We start from the raw sequence: 24,696 nt of genomic DNA, 5'->3' as shown, positions 1-24,696 counted from the left end.
TATTTGATATATCATTCATTTATTTTATTTATTGACAGCTCCAATGAATTTTGGGGGTTAAATCTGACAGATGCGTCCCAAAAGACAAACTTACCAAGCCAAAATAACTTTGACTTAAACATGAAAACATGTTTACAGGAATGCACTTGCAACATTACGTTGGTTAGCATGTAAAATGATCACTTATCACTCTTATCACACTTATCACTCTTTTCAAAGTTAAATTCAGTGTTCCAACGTCATGACCATGTAAATTCGGCAACTTTCACATGACACATGCAAGGATACCAGGAAGATTTGGAAACTCGGTCAACATTGGAAGTTCATCTAGAATTTTTTTTACTGAATAATATGTGAAATACTTCACAGAAGCTTAATATTTCTGCTTTAAACCCTTCAGTCGTCCCATAGACAACAAGTGCATTACTGAACTGTATTTACAAATGAGGGACTACACTTTTTCCTGTAGTATTCGACAGCCTACTGCAGACACGGATGGTAGAGCTCAAGACATATTTATCCTTAATTTAAAAAAAAAATAATTTTCATAATTGAAGGTGTTTCACAGAAGGCAACTTGAAGACAGATGGAGTTTTTTCTCTGTGAATATTTGATCAGTTTACATTGGAGTTCATAATTTCTGTGATTTGAGTACTGCGGTTTTTGTATTTAAATCTGATTGGATGAGCTATCCATTTTGAAAGCAGGCCCATCTCTCATGCTAGCAGCATTAGATGACCGTGATAACCCACACTTCCACACCGCAATCATTTCCTGTATCTTTCCATTATCATGGGAAGCTGGCTAAATTTTAATTGGACTGTGAAATTGATGCATCCAACTCTGCTCTCTCTGATTTATTTATTTTTTATATTGACAAGTACTTTATGACGGTCTGCACTTACTTGCACTGTCATTTTGATCAGGTATTGGAGTCATTGTTACTGGATCTGCTTTGATAGGCCTTTCCTGGTGAATACTTAAAAAAGGCATTGACAATACAGTAAAATCAGTTTCGTAGCTCCATTCTTATAAAACTTTCTCTCTTGTTTTCTCCCTCCTCACTCCCAGGGCTGGTTCAGAGATGTGTGATCATTCAGAAAGACGAGAACGGCTTTGGGCTGACCGTCAGTGGGGACAACCCTGTTTTCGTACAACTCGTCAAACAGGGTAAGACGCCCGTCTAAGACGCCTATCTTTCTTTCTCTTTCCCATCAGCTCCTGTGTGCATCTGTCACAGAGACTCTCCCCTCCCCAGGCTGATTTGACTTGGCTGTAGGTCAGAAATGGAGCTGATGTGCTCTGACCAGGGCCAATTAGAGGACACACAAAGCATCGTAAAGGAGGTTGCATACACATTGAATAAACTAGAAGGAACTATAAACAATCCCATAGTAGACCTTAGTCGGGGGCTGTGAGGGACTGTAGACTGTAGTGTCGTTGAACAACATGACAATTTCTCAGCTGAACAAACATTTTTCCACAAAAAATGTCAGTAGACAAACTGAAAATTAATTGTGAAAATTACAGAATGCATGCCATTTATAAAGATTTTAAGTCTATCACCAACAGCATTGTTTCTATCCACGTACATTTCAATATGCTGCCTACACTGAATAAGGTCTATAAGCCTATAAGCTTTGCCTGTTTTTTTGGTGGCGAAAAATATGTTTTGTGCTTGTTAATCGTTGGTGTTTTTAAAAGTTTGAACAGAATTTTTTTTATTTTACTGTGTCCTAATGCACTCATAATTGCTCAGTTTTCTAAAAGTTCACTACAATTTAGTTCACACTGTCGTGAACGAGTCTGTAAGAGACAGTAATTGCATGAATGCACAAAATGGAGGTTTCATCATTTGCAAAATGACACTAAAAACGAATTTGTGTGCTGTGTAAATGGAGCAACCCCTTTAGCACTCTGGTAGCAGCACTCTGTCAACCACCCACCACACTATATAATACTTCATAATAAAATCAATAATAAAAGTTTCAATAATAAAATCAATTTGTTAAACTTCACAATCATCTTCTGTCATTTGGTAGATGGCGCTGCCATGCGTGCAGGTGTTCAGACGGGGGACAGGATCATTAAGGTGAGACACTTACAGAGACTAGGTTACTATATGGAGCTGCCCAACCCTTCTCTCTCTTCAACACTGCATTTCTGCATCTGTCTGTTCTGCCACCTGCTGGTCACAAAATTACCTCATGTTTGTGTCATGTAGGAGGAGAACTCACATGGTATGTTTTTATAGTTAGAGTTTAATCCATGTTGAATGTTTTTCTCCTCTGCTTTAGGTGAACGGGACCTTGGTGACACAATCAAACCATGTGGAAGTGGTGAATTTAATCAAATGTGAGGATAAACCATGTGCTTAGTTAAAGATGGACACCTCATATTTCCACCGCTGACCCAAATTCATTTGTTCTTCACAGCGGGTTCCTATGTGGCCCTCACATTATTAGGCCGACCTCCGGGGTCGCCCCAGATCCCCCTCTCTGAGGTAAACGTGGGTCTTGGGTCACCGGGGTGGTTCGGCGACCCTTTTGTTACATCTCCCAACTCTTACAATGCAGCAGAACGCACCTCCTCTCCCCTTGTACCATGGGTAAGCACCCCATACATTCTTGTGGTCCAACAATGAAATGTTTTTATATCTGGTATTGTTTATTTGTTGTCAGTTTACTTCCTCAAATCTCTCGTCCAATTAAATGACGTCATCTATATTTTTCATTTGCTCCTCCTTGACGTTTCTCAACCCAACCCTACATAGGAAGAGAACAGTGCTTCACACAACCAAAGAATGGACAACAAGAGGATGGTGTCCAAAGAGCAACAGGACATGCAGGTCAGAATCTAAATATCAGACTAAAAATTACTTGTTTAAAGTAGACATAATTTCACAAATTGTCAGTAAAGAGTTGAGTTACAGAGCTAAATTGTTGCAGTATGACTTAAGTTGATAAGAATGAGGCCTTTCCTGTTTGGAGGTAATTTAGGCTCCAGTATAACTGATAAGTGAGAGGGTAGACCTAAGCCCCTCCCACTGTTTCGACACAGTGCAGTTTTACCACCGTAGTGCTTGTAAACAAAGATCTGTCATTTTGATTTTCTTGGAGAGCGTCATAATACACTAAATATAAGCTTTGAGTGCCAAGCAGAGAGACATGTCAGAGTGGTTGTTAGATTGTACTTGTCTTTTGCCTTTTGACTGGGGTGTAAGAGGTCTGATTATATAGCATATGAAAATTTCTCATTCTTTAGGGACTAATGGAGGACTACAGCAGAACTCCTACAGCCAAACCACTACGGGACATCCAGGAAGCCAAGAAGCACATTCCACATCAGCAGGCCCAGCTCAACAGGGCTACACATGTATGATATTTCTGAACAGTTTCAATTATTTCACATTTAAAGCATCACTAACACAGTGTTTGAAGTTGTGGTTGACCAATGTGTCTGTGTGTGTTTATGTGTGTGTGTATATATATATGTATATATAAAATCATATATATATATATATATAATCATATATATATATATATATATATATATATATATAATGGGGTGGTGATGGCGCAGTGGATAAGACAAATGCCTTTGGTGTGAGAGACCTGGGTTCGAATCCACTGTGAGACACCAATGTGTCCCTGAGCAAGACACTTAACCCCTAGTTGCTCCAGAGGATTGCGACCTCTGAAATATAGCAATTGTAAGTCGCTTTGGATAAAAGCGTCAGCTAAATGAATAAATGTAAAAATGTAAATGTAAATAATCATATATATATATATATATATATATATATATATATATATATATATAATCATATATATATCATATTTATGTGAAATTTAATTTTGAACTTTGAGTATTTGTAAAAAAAATCTTTAATGGGATCCTATTATGCTTTTTTCCTTTTTTTAACTTTCTTTAATGTGTAAGGTTTCTGTTTGAGCGTGAGCTGGGTCTGCAAAGTTACAAAGCACAAAGTCCGCTCCAAAGGGAGTTACAGTATTTTCCATATCAGTAAGCACTCAATCTGAACTCCCTGAGACACCTTAATTGTAGCCTTGAGTTTTCTTCCAGGAACGTACACGTCACAATATCCATCATTTCAATAATTCCTGACTAAGACATGCACAAAAAAGGGGTGAGACCTGGTAGAGTTGTGTTAGTGATGTGTTGAAATTAGCAGTTATGGTTACGGGTGTGACATTTCCAAAAAACACCTGAAGTGGTCTACCAATCATAACACACTTGTCCAGCCAACCAATCAGAGCACGTTTCACTTTTTGGAAGGAGGGACTTCATATAGACAGGAACAGAGCGTTACTCACTTACTGACAGACCAGGGGCCTCATGTACAAAGACTTGCGTTGAATTCATACTAAAACATTGCGTACGGACAAAGTTGTAAATGTGCGTACGCACAAAAAAAAACAGATGTATGAATCTCTGCGTACGAAGGATCCCACGCATATTCTCTTTGTACATCCCAATTAACGTAAAAATGAGCGCACATGCACGAGCATAACGCCCCACCCAGTATCCTCCCTTAATTAAATACATTTAAATATGGTAATGAGTCCACTTTGGCAAAAGAAAGGAGTAAGAAAATGGCTAAAGCAAGCGGCAAGAGACGAAACTTTACAGAAAGTGAATCGGAGGTGCTAAAAAATAATATTTGGAACTTTGTCCTCCGGAATTAATAACAAAAGGAAAAAATATGAGTGGGAGAGTTTGGCTGATGCCGTCAATGCGGTGGGATCTGAAAGTTGCACTGTAAATGACCTTAAAAAGAAATGGTCTGATATAAAGCTGGACGTTAAATGGAGAACTGCTGCGCACCGACAAAGTGTGGGCAGAACAGGCAGTGGTAAAGGGGTCGATGAACTTACACCCTTAGTTGCCTCAGTTATGAGTGACACCTTACTCTCTGGAGTAGTATCTGCTGCTGTGGGAGACTCGGATTTACTACAGGACTGCCACGAAGGTAACCAATATTATCTGCACATTTATTGAATGGAAATGTTTCCGATTCACATATGCAAATTATTCTTCAGATGGCGCCTTTATAGCAATGTGTGTGCAGTCGATCGCTCCGATTACATTAGGAAAACCGGCTATCGCTGCAATTGCGTTTTAATGTTTGGCTGGTCAACTGCATCATATGGGAACGTTATATACCTGGTAGACATGCGGATGATCCCGACCCATACCGCTGACATTGCGCGGCTCAAACACGACTGGCTTATTCCTGAGCGGTCTGTCAGTTCCCTTTGGAAAGAACCAGTTGCGAGGAAACCAAGTGTTGTCAGCACCTGCAAGGGAATGGGTATTGCGTGGCTCCTCGCTGTCTCTCTCTCTAGATTCGGACCCAACTCCGCACAGAGCTCCAAGAGGACAGCCCTTGGAAATTGAAAACGGCTGATAATCCAGTCATCATCCTGGGCCAGAAAATCATTATGGTCCCTAAAAACTCGTTCTCTTCGGATTCTGCCATAGCAATGTCCTCTAATAAGGCCAAAGCTGCCATTGCCATAGACTAAGGGTTGTATCAATTTGCATATGCTTTTATATGTTCTTACTTAATTGCATAATTGATAGAATATTCCCATAAGGCTGGTGTGACAATATATGTAAATTATTTTATAAATTGCTAATTAATAGCAATGCTTCCCACAGGTGGTAGTGCGATAGACTTGTAGAACAATTTGTTGTGTAATGTTTGCAACTTAACTTCATTGCATGTAAGAGTCGCCAACGGACAAAAACGATGAGAAATGTATGTGCGCCAGACATGAAGTTGGCGTGGAGGAACGCACATTCTCACGTTAATTTCACTGTTAGTACATCTGACCGTGAGCGTGAAAGCTGGCGTAAGCAAAGATTTTGTGCGTACGCAATATTGATACATGAGGCCCCAGGAACAGAGTTGCTGTAATAATATAAAATATGTGATTTTTATTTTATTTATATTTTTATTTATTCTAGCATTAAAGCCTATTCTAGTAGACCCCAAAAACATAATATGCACCAGAATATTGGTTTTCAAAAGGCTGGATGGATAGTTATTGGCCCAATGGGAAAAGTTATTAGCCGATGTTAATCTGTCGGTATGAACGATATATTGCTTGACCACTATATAGAAGACTGATCGTTTAAAAAAATATCATTGCCACATAAATGAACTATAAATCTGTGCCTTAGGAGGGTATGTGTCTCAGGAACAGTGAAAATGGCTGTTGGGTGGATGAGGATCAATATAAGGGAGATTTCAGCCCGGAGGGTTTCTGGAGTGGAAGTTCAGTATCATCTGTAAGTGTACTATGCATTCTCTTTTTATGAGATATTTTCACTGATCTCAGCTGAACAATGGCACTTATCATGAGTGTTCTCTGTGGCCCTTGTTGCTTCCTTCCTTGTGGTGTAATTAATTGTGTATATGGTGTGATGTGCAGGTCCAGCACCCGTTCTATCTGGCCTCTCCAGAGAGCCGAAGGGCCTACAACTGTTCCAGTCCGAAGAGCACCCCCAGAGACAGCTTCAACTCCTGCCCGTCCTCTGAGGTCGAGGACAGTTCTGACCTAGTGAGAACCATTCCTTTTGACAGACCTTACTGTCTGAGTTCAGATCAGCACGATTGTCACACCTCTCTGCTTCCTGCCGTAGGATTCTCGTTTCCAATCCTCCATAGGGAGCCCACCCTCCCGTCTGGCTTCGGAGATCATTGCTGCTGAAGATGATGACTTTGACACCGAGCAGGAGCAGGTATTCTCAGTTCTTTTCCCTCAGTGTAGAAACCCTGATCTTGGTCACTTCACTCTCTAAACTGATCTCACGTGTTCCAGGTGAACGGCCAGTGCAGCTGCTTCCATAGTATCGAGCTGCTCAAGACTCGCCCTGCTCATCTTGCCGCCTTCCTGCACCATGTGATCTCCCAGTTTGACCCTGCGCCTCTGGTGAGTTTCAGCAGTAATTAGAAGTGCTTGCCAGTGCAGGCAAGACTATTGCTATCGGTCATGGTTTTCTAAGCAAACAGATTTATGTTATTGCCTGACGCAAAATAAAACGGACGAAAAATCCCATATAGTTGGTTTGAAGAAGTGATTCAACCCAGATTTTTTTTTCTTAAAGGCCATGTTGCAGGGTTAATTTTTCAACAAATTTGTGCAATTTGCTTGTTGGTAATAAACACTTAAACACTTATCCATTGTATTTTATGTTGTTGGGCATCACAAAACGGAATATAATACGAAAAAGTAAGTACTATCTTACAGCGGTTTGCAACGATTCTCCTTTCCCCCACAATGCATTGCATTACGTCACCTTGGGGAGAGAATTTACCAAAGACCGCCTTGAGAGCATTGAGAGTGACTAGAGAGAGACGAGTAGTAGACGAGATTATTCAGATGGCAGATTATAGATAAATTAAATAGATAAATACATAGATATAGATAGATATATAGACTAGATATATAGATAGATAGGCTAGTATATGCGGCAACTTCACATCCAATGGCGCGGGCGCCTCTGACGTGCGACCAACTCTACGTTGTCAATCTACCTACTATACAGGTCCTTCTCAAAAAATTAGCATATTGTGATAAAGTTTATTATTTTCCATGTAATGATAAGAATTACACTTTCATATATTTTAGATTCATTGCACACCAACTGAAATATTTCAGGTCTTTTATTGTTTTAATACTGATGATTTTGTCATACAGCTCATGACAACCCAAAATTCCTATCTCAAAAAATTAGCATATCATGAAAAGGGTCTCTAAGCGAGCTATTAACCTATTCATCTGAATCAACTAATTAACTCTAAACACCTGCAAAAGATTCCTGAGGCTTTTAAAAACTCCCAGCCTGTTTCATTACTCAAAACCGCGATCATGGGTAAGACTGCCGACCTGACTGCTGTCCAGAAGGCCATCATTGACACCCTCAAGCAAGAGGGTAAGACACAGAAAGAAATTTCTGAACAAATAGGCTTTTCCCAGAGTGCTGTATCAAGGCACCTCTGTGGGAAGGAAAAAGTGTGGCAAAAAAACGCTGCACAACGAGAAGAGGTGAACGGACCCTGGGGAAGATTGTGGAGAAGGACCGATTCCAGACCTTGGGGGACCTGCGGAAGCAGTGGACTGAGTCTGGAGTAGAAACATCCAGAGCCACCGTGCACAGGTGTGTGCAGGAAATGGGCTACAGGTGCCGCATTCCCCAGGTCAAGCCACTTTTGAACCAGAAACAGACGCAGAAGCGCCTGGCCTGGGCTACAGAGAAGCAGCACTGGACTGTTGCTCAGTGGTCCAAAGTACTTTTTTCGGATGAAAGCAAATTTTGCATGTCATTCGGAAATCAAGGTGCCAGAGTCTGGAGGAAGACTGGGGAGAAGGAAATGCCAAAATGCCTGAAGTCCAGTGTCGAGTACCCACAGTCAGTGATGGTCTGGGGTGCCATGTCAGCTGTTGGTGTTGGTCCACTGTGTTTTATCAAGGGCAGGGTCAATGCAGCTAGCTATCAGGAGATTTTGGAGCACTTCATGCTTCAATCTGCTGAAAAGCTTTATGGAAATGAAGATTTCATTTTTCAGCACGACCTGGCACCTGCTCACAGTGCCAAAACCACTGGTAAATGGTTTACTGACCATGGTATTACTGTGCTCAATTGGCCTGCCTTAGAGAATCTGTGGGATATTGTGAAGAGAAAGTTGAGAGACGCAAGACCCAACATTCTGGATGAGCTTAAGACAGCTATCGAAGCATCCTGGGCCTCCATAACACCTCAGCAGTGCCACAGGCTGATTGCCTCCATGCCACGCCGCATTGAAGCAGTAATTTCTGCAAAAGGATTCCCGACCAAGTATTGAGTGCATAACTGAACATAATTATTTGAAGGTTGACTTTTTTTGTTTTAAAAACACTTCTTTTATTGGTCGGATGAAATATGCAAATTTTTTGAGATAGGAATTTGGGGTTTTCATGAGCTGTATGCCAAAATCATCAGTATTAAAACAATAAAAGTCCTGAAATATTTCAGTTGGTGTGCAATGAATCTAAAATATTTGAAAGTTTAATTTTTATCATTACATTATGGAAAATAATTAACTTTATCACAATATGCTAATTTTTTGAGAAGGACCTGTATATTTCTATCTATTTATCTATCTAGCTGCTAGCTATCTATGCTAACGTTATGCAATCTGGCTGTCTGCCTATCCCTCTATACCGCCCACACAAGCACCTGCCAAATACAGCGACAGACACGCGGCGGCTACGTTTGCAACAACATTTTCACCGGAGGAACAGATAAACGCTTATGGTGTGTTCACACCGAACGCGAATAGAGCGTCAAATACGCGTCTAGTTAGACGCTTGAACATTCGCTCGAGTTCAAATGTTTCAACTTGCGCGGAAGACGTTCGCGGCAAACGCCGGCGCGAATGATGCGTCTATTCGCGTCTTTGCATTGACTTTGTATGTAATCTACTCGCGCAAATAATTAAATTCACGATCGGTGTGAACACACCACGCCCATATAGCTAGCATGATGCCTTCTATTTCTAGATGACAAAGACAAAGTTTAGCAGTACTACGACACTATGACAAAGGTTACCGGTACTTATATGAACTAACGTCATGATCACTGCCACTAGATAAAAAAAAAACAAACAGATTTTTCACTCGGTGCTATTCAATGACAGTAAAAAAAAAAAAGTGTCGTTATTGTGCACTATTGCTCGTAGACTAGCTCCAGTGCTCATTGCTGCGTTGCTAAATGATAGCAACACACCAGGACACTTCACCAACTCTCCACTCATTCTCCTGGGACCATGCATTTAATTGGCTTTGACGGCCATCAGTTCTTGGCAATTCCTCATTTGCCCTCTCACGTCTGGCAGGTTCGAAATTATACGGCTGCGGGCCATCATACATGTTGGCTCTTGCCACCTCTTCCTCATCCCAGTCAGTTAAGACTGTAAAGTGTTTGATAACTTAATTAAATTTCTGTATATTTCCTACCTGTTAGATGGGTAGAAAAACCACAGGTAGGCTACATAATGACATTTATTATAATGGGTTTATGTGAAGATTGTTTTAAGTTAACTTAAATTAAAAGTTATTTTTTAAAGCCTGATAAATGTTGAAATTGATAGCTTTCAATTATACTGTAATGTTGAATGTCTATCATTTAATGCTTAAAAAAAAATCATAGAGACATCAGTACCAGTATTAGTATCAGTGAGTGAAACTGACCTTCATTCATTAGAAGATGCCATCAGAACAAGTATTTAGAATATACTGTCTTCATGTTGTTTCTACATTAATTTGGAGAGTAACTGTGAAACTGTTACAATATAAAAATAATATTAAATATTAATATTGCGATTAATCGCAATTAATGACAGAACAAATCTGCGATTAATTAGTTAGTTTTTTAATCGATTGAAAGCACTAGTTTTTCCTATTCAGACTGCAAAAAAAATTGGTTATCAGTTGTTATTATTATTATTATCAATGTTGAAATGGTGATGGTTTTATTTTCAGGATTCTTTGTTGAAAGAAGTTCAAAAGAACCACATTTATTTGAAAATCTTTTGTGACATTTTAAATGTCTTTGCTGTCACTTTTGAGCAATTCAACGCATTCTTGCTAAATAAAAGTAGAAATCTTACCAACCCCAACATTTTTAAACATAGTGTATATTGGTGACCATATCAGTATCCGCTATCAGTAATGTTTTCAATTTAAATCAGTCACAAACAAATTCACAAATCTGTCTCTCTAGTTCTCGCTCACTGAAACCCACTTCCCTCCATAGCTCTGCTACCTGTACGCTGACCTCTACAAACAGACCAACTCCAAAGAAATGCGGCGCATCTTCATGGACTTCTTGACTTTCTTCATAGACCGGGGGGCAGTAAGTGGAGCTTTTCACGCCTCATCCCTTCTCGCTCTAACCCGTCATTGTCTGCACTGTCTTGGTGTCATTTGGTCTGCGGGCATGTCGAGGCAAAAGCCTGGATCCACCCAGATCAACCGTGCCTTTTGTCCCGAGAGGTGTGTGGAAGGTTACTCCTTTCCCAGCACCCTCAGGGTCAGGAAGCAAACGCTCTCTCAGACAACCTTTTACCTTTCTCCATGGTCATCGCATGTTGTTGTTCTCAAACTCAGTGTGAGTTTGTGAGTGGGTGCAAGTCTTCCCTGCAGCAAACTTTGTTCTCTTTCTGCCAGATGGACGGGTATTTCATTTGGAAACTTGTGCATATGTTTTCCCCAGAGCTCAGCTGTTTTGTTACCTTGTTATTTTAGTGTTTGCAGTTGTTTTGCAGGCAAAAAAAAACCTTCTTTTGTCAGAAACCCCTTTTTAATTTATTATTTTCGTTCAACAGAATTTGAAGGTCGCTGTGCCTGAATCCATCTCCACTGAGCTCGGTAAGAACAGTTCATTTTAGAAGCGTCTTAATGGAAGCACAAAACTTATTCTAACCCTCGCAGTGTTGTTTCAACAGTCGTGTTTCTGTGTTCATTCAACATCCAACCACATAATCATTTCTCAGCCCTCTGTGGGAAACCTGCAATTGTTTAGAAGGCACAAATCCTGTTTAAAATTCACGTTGACTCTCCATGTAATTATGGATTTAGCATCTGAAGCACTTGGTCACTCTGACCATGTGTCATGTTGACATTGCTTGAAGAGACAACATGTTTAGTGACATCTACCCTATGTATGGCTCAAAAAAGCTGTTTCCTGTTGTTTACTGATCATAAATGGGTGTGTTTGAATGTGTATTTATGAGAAATGTATTTATGTATGTACCTAGCTGTAGGCTGGGGACAAATTTGTTCTTGATGGGGGCATTCGAGGATGTCCTCAATAAGAAAATCGATTAATGAATAACGCAAATAGTTATTTTTTTTTACATTCTAAAATGTAACAAGTTCTCTTTTAGGGTTAGTCTAAAGCAATTATAATTAAGTTTTATATTTAAACAAAGGAATTGAAGTCTATCATTTGTCCCCATTTAGATAGCTTAGTAATCTTAGTAGCTTAGGTCTGATTTGTCCTTAAAAGACCGTAAAACCTGATATTGCCTAGATTATTTGACAAGCTAAGGGTCTTCATGAGAACTATGACTCAATTAACTTGCTAGATAATGCTTTAATTAAAATTGAAATATGTAAAAAGAATTCTATGATGGTTAGGGTCTAGAAATCTTAAATCAACTTTAAAACTATTGTAATATACTAGCATAATTTGTAACATCTCAGTAAACAAAGAAAATCAACTTAAAAACAGTAAACGTGTATGATTACTCTTTATTTTTCTGTATACGTTGTCAGAGCGGCGGAGACCAGAGCTGATTCCTGAGGAATTACACAGGCAGTATATACAGACAATGCAGGAAACACTCCTTCCTGATGTTCACAGAAACTTGGAGGACTTCAGGTCAGGAATCTAGACATTCACCACCATAGCTAACCTGTGATGCCACATTGTTCTCATTCAGATTGACAGTAACGTATTGACAGTAGCACCTACAAACCTACTGCATTCACTCTTACAGGCAGAAGCGCAGTATGGGTTTGACCCTGGCTGATGTAGAGCTGTCTCGCCTGGACTCTGAACAGCTGGCTCTAGAGAGAGAGCGATCATGTGCTGAAAACATCCTCTCCAAGATAGATGACATTCTGTGAGAATCTCACACATTCTGTTAATCACTCCACATTAGGGCTGGGTGATGTATTGAATAGTAATGATATATTTTCAGTGATTTTTCTGATGAAATTTAAGTATACTTTTTATTTGGACATTAGACTATTTTCATGATCTTTCATAGTATTGATAGGACAGCTATTAATAATGCGTTCAATGTAATCTTCAGTTGCAAAACGTTAAAATATGAATCATCAATAACGTTCATAATCATATGTTAAAATAGCAAATATTACATTTGTCAAATTAATATTTTGTTCAATTATTTACTTATGTGAAAAAGAAATTGTTATCCAAAAGAAAGGTTTCTTTTGGATAACAATCTGCTGACTGTACCTTTTCCTATAGCCTTGCCACACCCCCTTTTTATAACTCCAGGTCCCCATGTTTGGGAACCACTGCTTTAGCCGTTTTATTTATAGATTTCAGAGCAAATACATAAATGTCAAAATATATGTAGAATATTATCCAGCCCTAATCCACATACTCAAGATTGCTTCCTCAATGCCTGTCTTCCATCTTACACGCACGCGTGTGTCTTTCAGGTTGACTTCACAACCCACAGAAGAGGAGAAATGGTGAGATTTTTTTTCATGTATTCCTCCGGCAAACCTCATCCATAATGATAATAAAGACTTTTAAGGATGAGAGTTATTTGATCCTGCGTAAAGACGTTGCGTTGGATTTGTTTGTAAATTGTCAGCCTGGGGTGCCAGCGCATTGACACTTGACACAAATGCAAGATGCTGCAGAACAGAACGACTTAATGAGATTTCTGATCTTCTTGCATTTCCTAGTCCTCATTTACCATAATGTAGGCAAACATATTTGAGATGCCATATGGAAACACCACTAGCCTGTATGATTTATGAATGTACAGGACATATGTAAGAAGATAGATTGGGAACTCGTGCGCGTGTGCATGTGAGTTTTGTGTGATATGGCAGAAGGCACAATAAGATAGGAGTCATGTGGAAGAGAAGGAGTTGGCCACATGGAGGCAACACCACTCAACAGGCACAACACAACCCTCAGAGACTCGAATCTAAATTAGGATTTGAAAGACTCTGATGCTCAACGCCTTGCTCTAGTTACTAAGCTTGGACAGAGAGTGAGAAAAGAGTTAAATTCAACCTTAAAACTGAGTTGTGTCTCTTCCAGCACCGCCATACAGTATGTGATCTTCATGTACATGAAGCATCTGGGAGTTCGGGTGAAAGAGCAACGAAACCTGGAGTCCAAACGAGTTCGAATTAATTTTCTTCCTTCCAAACTGAGGGTATCAGCTCATACCGTTTCCATCTGCCTCATATTTTTTCACATTTCAACAACATTAACTTTGTTCCAAAACCTAGTCAGCTGCCTTGCTATCTACATATGCAATTACCTTTTAAGGGAACATCCTAGCAGAAACTCATTTAACTGATTCGAAATGCTCTTACAATAGTTTTACATTAGTATAGTTATGAGTTAGCATGTTGATCAAATAAACAGAAATAGATAGCACACACACATATTAGGTCTAAAAATTTTTTTTAAATAAAATGATGTATTACTATTGTACTGTAAAATAAAATAAAAAATGTAAATAGAAAGTAGATTGTATTTGAACCCAGTGGAATCACATTTTTATGCATGAAAATTATCCACACAATTTATCTATGATTAAAAAAAATCTCATCTTGGATGTATTGTTTTATTTAGCTTGTTCAGTAAATGATGTATGCAATGCTGCCTTAGAGATCGACTAAAAGATGATGTCTTAAGAGGCGGTATAATTGAGTTTCCTTTGTGTCCAGAGCATGCATATAGTGCCTTGAAATGCTGCCCCTCTAGGCAGTATACTAGGTTTTGGAACGGAACAATTATCTTCTCAGTCTTTCCGTGACAAAGCCATTACCCTGAGGTTTGTTGTTTTATCCTTCCTGAACAGAAAAGCAAAACCGAAAAGGAAGGGGAGGAGAAACTGAAAAAGCCTCGCTTCCCCATCCGGGTTCCCCCGCGGTGGCCCAGTCGTATCGATTCAATACCATGTAAGTCTAGCGAAAATTTCTACAACCCAAAGCAATTTAGGACAAAGCAATTTTTTTTTAAGGCTTTGAACTTTTTTTGTCCATTTTCTAATGGCTGGTTTGAGAAAAATACTCAGATAAATTGAATTAAACTAAAATGAGAACGGAAATGTTAGGATCATATTTGTTGTTACTTTTTGTGGATATCCTTATTTCACATTCTACATTAAAATGTCATAATGCTTAAATTCACTTACTGCGTTTAAAGCAAATGAGAAAAAAAGTTTTTAGTGTTTTATTTTTAATGTACTTCTACAAAAAAAGTTGAAAAACTTTCATTTTAATATCTGCCATTTCATATTTAATAGACAGTTCTTATATCTACATCAATTTCAAATAAATGCTGTTCTTTGGAACTTTAACTTAAGCTGCAGAACTGGTTTTAACTGATAATAATAAAAAAATATTTCTTGAGCACCATATCAGCATATTAGAATGATTTGCTGAAGGATCATGTGACACTGAAGACTAGAGTTATGGCTGATGAAAATTCAGCTTTGCAATCACAGGACTAAATTACATATATATATATTTGATCAAATAAATGCAGCCTTGGTGAGCATAAGTGATTTTCAAAACCATAAAATAATCTAATCGACCACAAGCTTTTTAATAGTAGTGTAGTTAATACTAGGCTCGAAAGCTTGCGATTCCTGGCCATTTCTAAACGCAGAAGACCTGTCCTCATTTTGCTTTTCTTCCACTGGGTGGTGAAAGATTCGTATTGACGCTGAATTTGGTTTGGTGTGTGTTTGAGCAGCGGGGAGGGCCGGGGACAACATCAAGCAAAGGCCTCAGAAGCAGATGTCTCAGCCAGCGATGGGCGGCTCAGACCTAATAGAGGCTGGACGTCTGCGGGGCAGTCAGTCGAGTGAGGGCTCAGACCTCCTACAGAGCCCGGGGTTGACCACCTCTCCTCCCTTCAGCGCCCCTTACAGCTCACCAACAGATCCCTCTGGCAGGGACCCAGAGTTTAGTGAGTACAGCATTTCCATCTCATTCATCTGAGCGATCGTTCCTTCCATATCCTGGACATGCCATCTGAGACCGCCTCTTCTGTGTCCTCAGATAGCCCGTCTGCGGTGGTTCCTCGGCTCAGTGATGGGGTGCAGTCTGGAGATGTGCTGGACAGCATCTACCCACCCTGTGACTACATCCCATACAGCATGGACCAGCTAGATGAAGACAGAGATGGAGACAGGTGCATACTTAAAAGCTTATCCAGCAAATCTGTTTCTTCTTTATTTGAAATTTATTTCTAACACAATCTCTAACATATTCTCTCTACATGCAGTCATTTTTACCATTTCTCAGCAAAATTTCAAGGGTGAAGTCCAGTAATTTTAGTTGATATCGGCCCTATTGGGAGTTTTGCGTAAGGGCGATAAAGTTCCTTCGATTTAGCTTGTTGACCAAAAGAAAGCTGCTTGGTTTAAAAGTGAACAAAAAGTAAGCAGTGCTTCATGCATCACTAAATTCTCTAATCTTTTTTTGTCAGAAAAAAGTATGATTATTTTTTCCTTTGTATCTGCTGATAATTGTGCATGCTCTTTCCCGCTATTTTAAAATTGACCAAAAATTGACCAATCACAACACACTGGTACAGTTGTTAAATCTAAGCACGGTGAAAGGAGGGGTTGCAAAAAGGAGGGGCTTCATAGAGAACAGAACTAAACAGAGCGTTCCTGACAGACTGGGAAGAGAGGTGCTGTAATAATATAAAATATGTGAAAAATCTTATCTTCTTCTTGAAAACCTACTCTAGTAGACCCCAAATAAAATAAAATCAAAATTTTGAAAAAGGGTATCATAGGACCCTTTTAAATACTAATATTTAAACTAATACAACTGTTAATGATAGTATTTATCAAATCTTCGAATTAATATCCATTTTTCATAATGTTCTGTCCATTATAATGTTGTGATGCTTAAATTCACGTGTAGCATTTAAAAAGGATTGATTTTAATGTTCAGTGTTTTATTTTTTTATTTGACTCAATAATATAGATTTTAATGTCAGACATTTATTGGTTATTAGTCATAACAAGCTTTATATCATAACATATTGGCCAAGATTTTAAAATCAGTGCTGTCATTTTGTGTCATTGAAGTGGGCATGTGTGTGTGTGTGTGTGTGTGTTTACTGTTTTCCAGACTCCATGATGTGGGCACACCTAAACTAAGTAGAAGGTACTAGTCACTGGCTGCTGTCACGCACTTCACTCTATACACTGTATCCTAACCAGAAGCAACTTTTGTTCCTAACTAGTCATGATGAGAAACTTTTCTCTACCAACTGGATTCTATTTTGTGCTAGGTTGTAAAATCTTATTTGTCCAAAGTGTCTACTGACATAAATGTATATTAAACATCAAATGTCTATTGATTGACTGAGGTTATACCACATTGCACAGTTTTTTCAGTTTTCAGTCTGAATAAATTTTTTTAACATTTTCCATAACACCTGGTTAGAATACTGTTATCCCCCTTTTCGATGGTCTTCCTGTGTGTATGCCCTCTTATTGTGCACCAACTTTACATTTAGATAGAGATACACACTGAGCTTAATGAGAGAGTAAATATATGTACCGTCTCCTCCCTCCCAGGTTTGAGGAGCTGCAGAGTGAGGATGATCAGGGGAGTGATGTTTACTCTGATGTAGATCCTCCAAACTGGCAGCAGCTGGTCGGGCGTAATGTTTTAGCTGGCCTGACACCCCACGAGATCAAGAGACAAGAAGTCATTAATGGTACGATCTTGTTCGGGTTTCACTAAGTGAATCAGGCAGGTGCACTTTAGATCTGTAGGTGTAATATGCACAAAGTATTCTGTTAGAGTGGTGTTTTGGTACAGTAGTCATTGTGCTGTTTAAAAGTAACCCTCTGATGCTTTCAGAACTCTTCTACACGGAGCGAGCCCATGTACGCATGCTGAAGGTCCTAGACAGTGTTTTCTACCAGAAGCTCACCCGAGAAAACATACTGCCCCTTGCTGACATCAAAAACATATTCACCAACCTGGAGGAAATCATCCAATTGCACAGTACGTCTTCTTCCGATACGTTTTCTTCAGATAAATCACCACATGTGTCTCATCATGGCATCTGCTCTTTTAAATTTCAGTGAGGATAGCGGATCAAATGACAGCGATACGCAAGAAGAACGAGTCGTCGGTCATCGACCACATAGGAGATGAGTTGCTGTCTTGGGTAAGGCCTTGTGTTTTGCTTGTATCCTGTGGCCGTCATAGTAGGTCTTCTCTGTGTGATAAGACTCCCTCCCACAAATCCTCTGGCTTGCTGTTTTCTAGTTCAGTGGTGGAGAGGAGGAGAAGATCAAGCAAGCAGTGGGCACTTTCTGCAGTAACCAGCCCTTTGCCCTGGAGCTCATCAAATCCCGGCAGAAGAAGGACCAGCGTTTCACCTCCTTCATGCAGGTGGGTCGAAACTCCTTGCGGCCCGCTGGCCCACAAGAGCTGCGAATTATCCAAATGTTTGCAGCATTCCAGGCATACATCTGTGTTGTTTTATAAGATTCTAGTATTTGTTAAAATTACTTAATTATAATATTTCTTAACTAATTAATATTAATATCAATTATGTAATGTATTATAACATTGATTAAAGAAAATCTTTTAGGAAGAACAAAAAGCATGTATGTATTGTTTAATTTAGTTAAATAATTAATTCATTTAAAAAAAATACAGATTGTCAGCAATAAGAATTTTACAACAAATAGCAAATATGATATAATATGAATAAAGTAATGTTATAAATTAATATTAATAACATAATATTATAATATCATAAATTAAATTAATATGATGTATTTTTTTCTTTTGAGAATGCATTAATGCTTTAACTGAATTGACAACCCTACTAATTTTAAACAAATAGCAGGTTCACTCGTTTGATGCAGCGTTACAGCAGAAGAGATCCTTTATCTATATATCTAATCACTGAATAGTTAATAGTATCAGCTTTGCCTGACAGCCAAACATCAATGATAACGGAAGACAAAAGAGACATTGTTTAATTGGAGCTACATTTGTAGGATATACTGTAGGATTTGCCTATCTTGAAGATAAGAGTTTATTAACCGTAGGCAAATGTAGTTGTTCAGAGTCTCTCTTGAGTGTTGAAAGCTTGTGATTTTCTCTACACTGTTTTCATCATGTGGCAGAAGTGGATGCGGGGAACACAAAGAGTAAGACTTGAGATTTAACAAGCTTTCTACATATACTGCATTTTATGAAATCAAGGGCACTAATAACTCCATTGAGAAATCTAGAGTGTAAGCATTAAAACAAAGGTGTAATAAAAATGTCAAATCCGTTGTTATGCTCTTTGTGCTTTGGAGGTGTATATTAGAGAAAATACAGCTTTTTCGTGTTTTGAAGAAGCAGTTCACCCAGAATTGTCCTTGTGTACTCAACATGTTTTTCCATTTGACTGACTTACTTCTGTGGAACAGAAAAGGAGATAGTTTAGAGAATGTTCATGCTGCTTTTTGAAAATGAATGGTGACCAATGAGGGCAACGGTGTTAGGGAATATTATATATATATATATATATATATATATAAATATATATGTATATTAGTTACCAATGCAACATTTCTAAAGTCTCCGATATACTCACGACAAAGTTATTTTTCATTCAGGGGTAAAACAAAGTTCAAAATACATGACCAGCGATATACTGTTACTGAACATCTGACGCTGCCCACACTGCTCAGAGTGGCGTTTAGATGAATATGTAAATGTGCTGCAAGCTTTCTTCTCAGTAACAAAATAAACATACAACAAAATTGAGAAAACAGCAAGCATTTTTTTATAACGCCTAAGAAAAGCATCTGATCATAGCAGTGGATATGTTTGCACATGCTCTGTAATTCAGCACTCCAGTGAAGTCACATCACTTTTATTTATATATATGTAATCTGTGTGTGTGTGTGTGTGTGTGTGTATATATATATATATATATATATATATATATATATATATATACATACATACATACATACATATACACAGCACATTATACAATAGAATGCTTAAAATCAAGCAACTTTACCGTATTAAACATGAAAAACAGTGTCACTGTCTCGTTTCATCAGAAGTACAACTTTTTTTTCTACTATAAAGCAGCTCTCCAGTGTGTTCATGTTTTAACTTACGGATGTCTGACCGCGACCAACTGAACAGGCAAAATGAACCAGAAAAGATTTCCATGTGAAATGAGGCGGAGCCTCTGCACACACCTACCTATAACGTAATCGCCACGGATCAAAGGTTGTACAAAGGTGTTTAACAGCCGGAGCAAACTTTTCCAGAAAGCTGTTTCGAACTCCCAAAGCGAACTCCAAACGAATTTCGTTTTGACCAGATTTTGTTTGAAATTACATCACATCAATTTTGCTCCAAGTATATCAGGGCCTTAAGTTTTGTTTAAATTTAAAAAAAAACGTCTAATATTTATAAATTGTTCTACTTCAGCTTTATTTTAATTAAAACTATTTTATTAGCCTTAATAGAAACTATGTTTTATAGCCTTGGTTAACTATAACAACACTGGTACAGAAAACAGCATCATGAATATTTTGCCTAGCGTCTCCTCTTGTCATCTACTGAAGAAAGTAAGTTAATACATGTTTGAAACAACATCAGATTGGATAAATGATGACAGTATATTCATTTTTGATTAAACTATGCCTCTGGTGGACAACATGAAGATGTTTGTGAGTGAGGTGACTATATTTACACATTTCAGAGATGTTTTTGTGCTCAACAAAAACATCAGTGATTCAAGTTATATACCTTTCTGACAGATCTCTGGTATTGTGACTTGCAGAGGATTACTTGGGTAAAATCCACACTGAAGTGGATTATTCATGATGTTGGAGACCCTTGATAAGATATGCAAAGATTAGGGAGGATTTTGTTGTGGATTTGCATGTACTGTTGTCCTCAATTTCTTGTTTGATTGTCTCTGCACCATTTGCAGGAGGCTGAAAGCAATCGGCTGTGTCGACGACTACAGCTAAAGGACATCATTCCTGCAGAGATGCAGAGGTTCACCAAGTACCCCTTACTGATGGACAACATTGCCAAGTACACAGGTATCCTCTTCCTTCATGCACCACCGTCTCAAATAGTCTATTTGATATAAATTAAAGCTGCATTCCGTAACTTTTTTGGGTTAAAATTTATCCAAAATAAATTTTAGAGCAAGTACATAACTAGCCAGTGTTCAAAACTATCTGCTTACCTTAGCTCGATTCAAAACGATAAGCTTATAATAATTTTTTTAATTCCAGTGGTACTGGTGGATTTCCACGGGAAATTCGAGCATGTCTTTGCGTCATTACGTCACATCTGTACACAAAGAAGGTGTCTCGGCTAGTAGGCTATAGTGGGTGTGAGGATGTTGGAGGTGGAGATTTATAGCCTTTTCTCACAGCACTTGATATAATTAAACTTATCAATTTGATGGCGGATCCAGAAAGGTTCAAACGACAATCACCAGTGACAACTGAAAATTCACCTGTTGTAAAATGAAAAAGACTTCAGAGTGGCTACAGAAAAAAAGAGACTCCAACTGGGCCCATGCGAAAACAAGGATAAATATCGGAAGGGCATTAAATGTACTCACGTAATGCCGATGTTATTAACATTAACAATTTGAGAAGAAAGTATAATTTGCACGGTTTGACGTGATATGATAAGCGATCGTTAGATTTAATCAGCTTGATTTACTGCAATGCTTTTTTTCCCCTTAGTTGGTCAGAAGAAAAGTGGATGTTACTTAATTGTTCAGATGACATTTCCCAGTGAAAATTCTTATGTTGGTCATGCTTCCAAAAAGTAAAATCTGTGATTCTGTCTCCATACCCCGTGGTGACTGACAGCCGCACATTCCCCTCAAAAGATTGGATTCGTTCGCGCAGTGCCCGCGCATAACTGCAATTGCAGATTTCGAACTGAGATAGCGACAAAAAGGAAAAACTACGGACTGCAGCTTCAATGGAAAATTAACACTTATTTTACACGATACTTGTATAAAAACAGAATTAAAAAAAGCTGTTTGATTGATCAGCCTGGCTAGTATATTACTCATCTCAATGGCTATGTTTGAGATTGACATTCATCTTTACTAACAAGAATGACTCCTGTGCACTTAACAGGCGTTTTCTCTCGTTATCAAACTCTTGTTTTCTTCATTTTCCATAACCCGTGAGCGGTTGTCAGTCATAACAGCAGTGATTCACAGCAATAAATTATTCTTGATGCTTTCACCTCATGCCATAGGCATGTCAGTGATGTGACAGCTTGTTGTCGACTGGATCGACTAAACCCACTCAAAATTCAGTTGTGAGTCTTTAAAATTTTAAGGAAGTCACTTCAGTCATTTATTGCAGTTGACCATCTCAAGACAACCATTATCAACATCGATTATTATAAAAAAATTAGAAATCAGCATATTAGAATGATTTCTGAAGGATCATGTGACACTGAAGACTGGAGTGATCGCTGCTGAAAATGCAAAAAAAAAATTATTGAAAATATATGAATTATGAAACATTAATTATGAACATACATTTGCCGTAAGGAAGCATATATTTTATTTCCTTATGGTACATTGTCATTTTCTACGGTCTTATTTATTTTCCATAAAATTTTCGTCAAGTCACCTTCATTTATATAGTGCTTTTAACAATATGGACTGTTTCAAAGCAGCGTTACAGTGATGATAGGAAATTAAAGTAACAGAGATTGTTTTGGCTTTACAGCAGCTCTAGAATAAAGTTATTGTCCAGTTAAAATTAGTTTTGATCGATTCACTTCCGTTGCAAAGATCATTAGCTATTAACTTAGGGGACACTTACACAACACCGTTCTATCAGAAAACCCTTAACGTGCTCTGGCCCGCTCATTCGCACAACAACAGTGCCTGGTGGCTCGAGAACGCAAACCTTGAAATAGGTTCCAAGCCTTGAAGGAAATATATATATATTTCCCATCACGCCACAGACCCCATCACCACGGTCCCTACACAACGGTGTTTCCTGCCTGGACGCAAAACATTAGTAAATTTGAGCTATGCCAGCTCTTAAATTCCTATTATTATTCCAAGAACTGGACACTATCAAATTGTCTCTCACATTATTTGGCAGACGTGTTAAATTGTGGCTCTTGGCATTGTCAGAGGCAGGAAATACATGTAAAGTATAACTAGCGATTAAGGAGGGGGTTCTCTTTATATTCATCTGAGCTTGGCAATAGTCTCAGTGGTGGGCACTAGAGGAAATAGAGGGCACTTGGCTGGCCAGGATGTTCTTAAAGAATTGATTAGTCTCTTCTTGAAACGTGTGTGCATGTACGTTATATATCTTTCTTACCGACAGATGAGTCAGAGGAGAAAGTCAAAGTGAGACGAGCAGCCGAATGCTGTCGACATATTCTCAACCACGTCAACCAGTCTGTGAAGGAGTCCGAAAATAAACAGGTAAGCAGTTCAACTCGATCAAGCTCTCTCTCTCTCTCTTTCTCTCTCTCTCTCTCTCTCTCTCTCTCTCTCTCTCTCTCTCTCTCTCTCTCTCTCTCTCTCTCTCTCTCTCTCTCTCTCTCTCTCTCTCTCTCTCTCTCTCTCTCTCTCTCTCTCCTCTCTCTCAGCAGACAGCCCAAGGAAGGCAGATTTTATAGCCTGAGGTCTGCTCAGAGGAAGGACTGCAAAACCAAAACTTAATGAATGTCAATACTCATCTATAGGTTGAACGCATCGGAGACCTCTTACATCAGCCCTGAAACTGCTCTTACAGTAGAAACAGGGATCTAACTTATAGAGATTAATATTAAAGGTATTATATTCAGCAGAGACTACTGCTAATTTTTTCAAGATTTTGATAGCTTATTTTATGTATTTGCCGGCTTTTTTATCATTCAAATTTGGCTGGGTGGCTAATAACACATTTTTCTGTGGTGTGACAAACTCAGAACACATACTTAATTTTGACTTTACAGGGACCTAATTAAAAAGAATCCCAGCTTGGAAAATCTAATCTTTTCCAACTTCTACAGTGCATTTCTAGAAGATTGCAATTTTTTTTATTTTATGTATGGTCTAAAATCAGTATCATAAAAGGTCAGTCAATGTTAATTGATTTTGCAGCATGAATAAATATATATTGTTTGTGACCCACAGAGACTGGAAGACTACCAGAGACGGCTGGACCTCTCTTCCCTCAAGCAGAGCGAGAACCCCATGATCTCGGAGTTTAAAGTAAGTACTAATCATACAAATTATTCTAGGATCATTCCTGGAGAACTATATTTGAGGAAGAGATAATAGTAGGTTATTCCACCTGTTTTAGTTGTCATGCAAATCAGCAATAATCACATTTCATGTGTCTGAAATTAATTTTTTGGTAAAACAGCATCTTGAGTAGCTGAAATCAATTTGTGTTAAAGTATTTATTCAGAAAGAGAAAAAAAATATTTTTCTTGGCATGACTGATCCAAAAAAATCTTGAAATTTGAGATTTTTACAAATTCATTCCAAACCCCATTCATATATAGTTTGAAATAATCACTGTAACAACTTAATGTACTACTACTATTATAGCATTTAATAAAACTTTGAATTAGCATTTATCATTGTATTTTCATTTTTCATTCTCTAATTATCATTCCAAATCACTATGTAATAACTAATCTAGATATGGGGGACATTTACTATCCTGTCTTAAAATATGAATACGGTTTTAAAATATCAATGTAATCAATCAGTCAGTCCACATAAGGATCAGATTTTTAAAGCAAATCTAAATGGGGTGCTGTGTGAACAAAACTAGCGAGTCCTTACTAGTAACAACTGGGATTTTTTAAAGATGCAAGGTACTCA

General features: G+C 38.4%; 1 protein-coding gene across 4 annotated transcripts in view; it reads left to right on the top strand.

The window, feature by feature from the left end:
- The window catches only part of arhgef12a (Rho guanine nucleotide exchange factor (GEF) 12a), a 57,966-nt gene that overhangs the window by 27,005 nt on the left and 6,265 nt on the right, over positions 1-24,696 (top strand). For all 4 annotated transcript variants that reach the window (XM_077208477.1, XM_077208476.1, XM_077208475.1 and 1 more), the window contains 27 exons: positions 1,072-1,170; positions 2,043-2,092; positions 2,298-2,355; positions 2,436-2,608; positions 2,774-2,848; positions 3,265-3,375; positions 6,211-6,318; positions 6,462-6,590; positions 6,673-6,771; positions 6,852-6,962; positions 10,828-10,926; positions 11,399-11,441; positions 12,351-12,456; positions 12,575-12,700; positions 13,269-13,301; positions 13,885-14,002; positions 14,657-14,756; positions 15,556-15,771; positions 15,864-15,996; positions 16,950-16,985; positions 17,402-17,544; positions 17,691-17,837; positions 17,918-18,003; positions 18,105-18,230; positions 20,800-20,914; positions 23,201-23,301; positions 23,998-24,075. In XM_077208477.1, the coding sequence (XP_077064592.1) occupies positions 1,072-1,170; positions 2,043-2,092; positions 2,298-2,355; positions 2,436-2,608; positions 2,774-2,848; positions 3,265-3,375; positions 6,211-6,318; positions 6,462-6,590; positions 6,673-6,771; positions 6,852-6,962; positions 10,828-10,926; positions 11,399-11,441; positions 12,351-12,456; positions 12,575-12,700; positions 13,269-13,301; positions 13,885-14,002; positions 14,657-14,756; positions 15,556-15,771; positions 15,864-15,996; positions 16,950-16,985; positions 17,402-17,544; positions 17,691-17,837; positions 17,918-18,003; positions 18,105-18,230; positions 20,800-20,914; positions 23,201-23,301; positions 23,998-24,075 (2,819 nt within the window). The remainder of the gene's footprint in view (positions 1-1,071; positions 1,171-2,042; positions 2,093-2,297; positions 2,356-2,435; positions 2,609-2,773; positions 2,849-3,264; positions 3,376-6,210; positions 6,319-6,461; positions 6,591-6,672; positions 6,772-6,851; positions 6,963-10,827; positions 10,927-11,398; positions 11,442-12,350; positions 12,457-12,574; positions 12,701-13,268; positions 13,302-13,884; positions 14,003-14,656; positions 14,757-15,555; positions 15,772-15,863; positions 15,997-16,949; positions 16,986-17,401; positions 17,545-17,690; positions 17,838-17,917; positions 18,004-18,104; positions 18,231-20,799; positions 20,915-23,200; positions 23,302-23,997; positions 24,076-24,696) is intronic.

This window comes from Siphateles boraxobius, unplaced genomic scaffold (genome assembly GCF_051911475.1).
Source record: "Siphateles boraxobius isolate OS27281-9 unplaced genomic scaffold, OSU_SipBor_1 6, whole genome shotgun sequence".
Classification (NCBI taxonomy): Eukaryota; Metazoa; Chordata; class Actinopteri; order Cypriniformes; family Leuciscidae; genus Siphateles; species Siphateles boraxobius.
The sequence above is the reverse complement of the archived record's forward strand: the minus strand, read 5'-3'. Positions and strand labels throughout refer to the sequence as shown.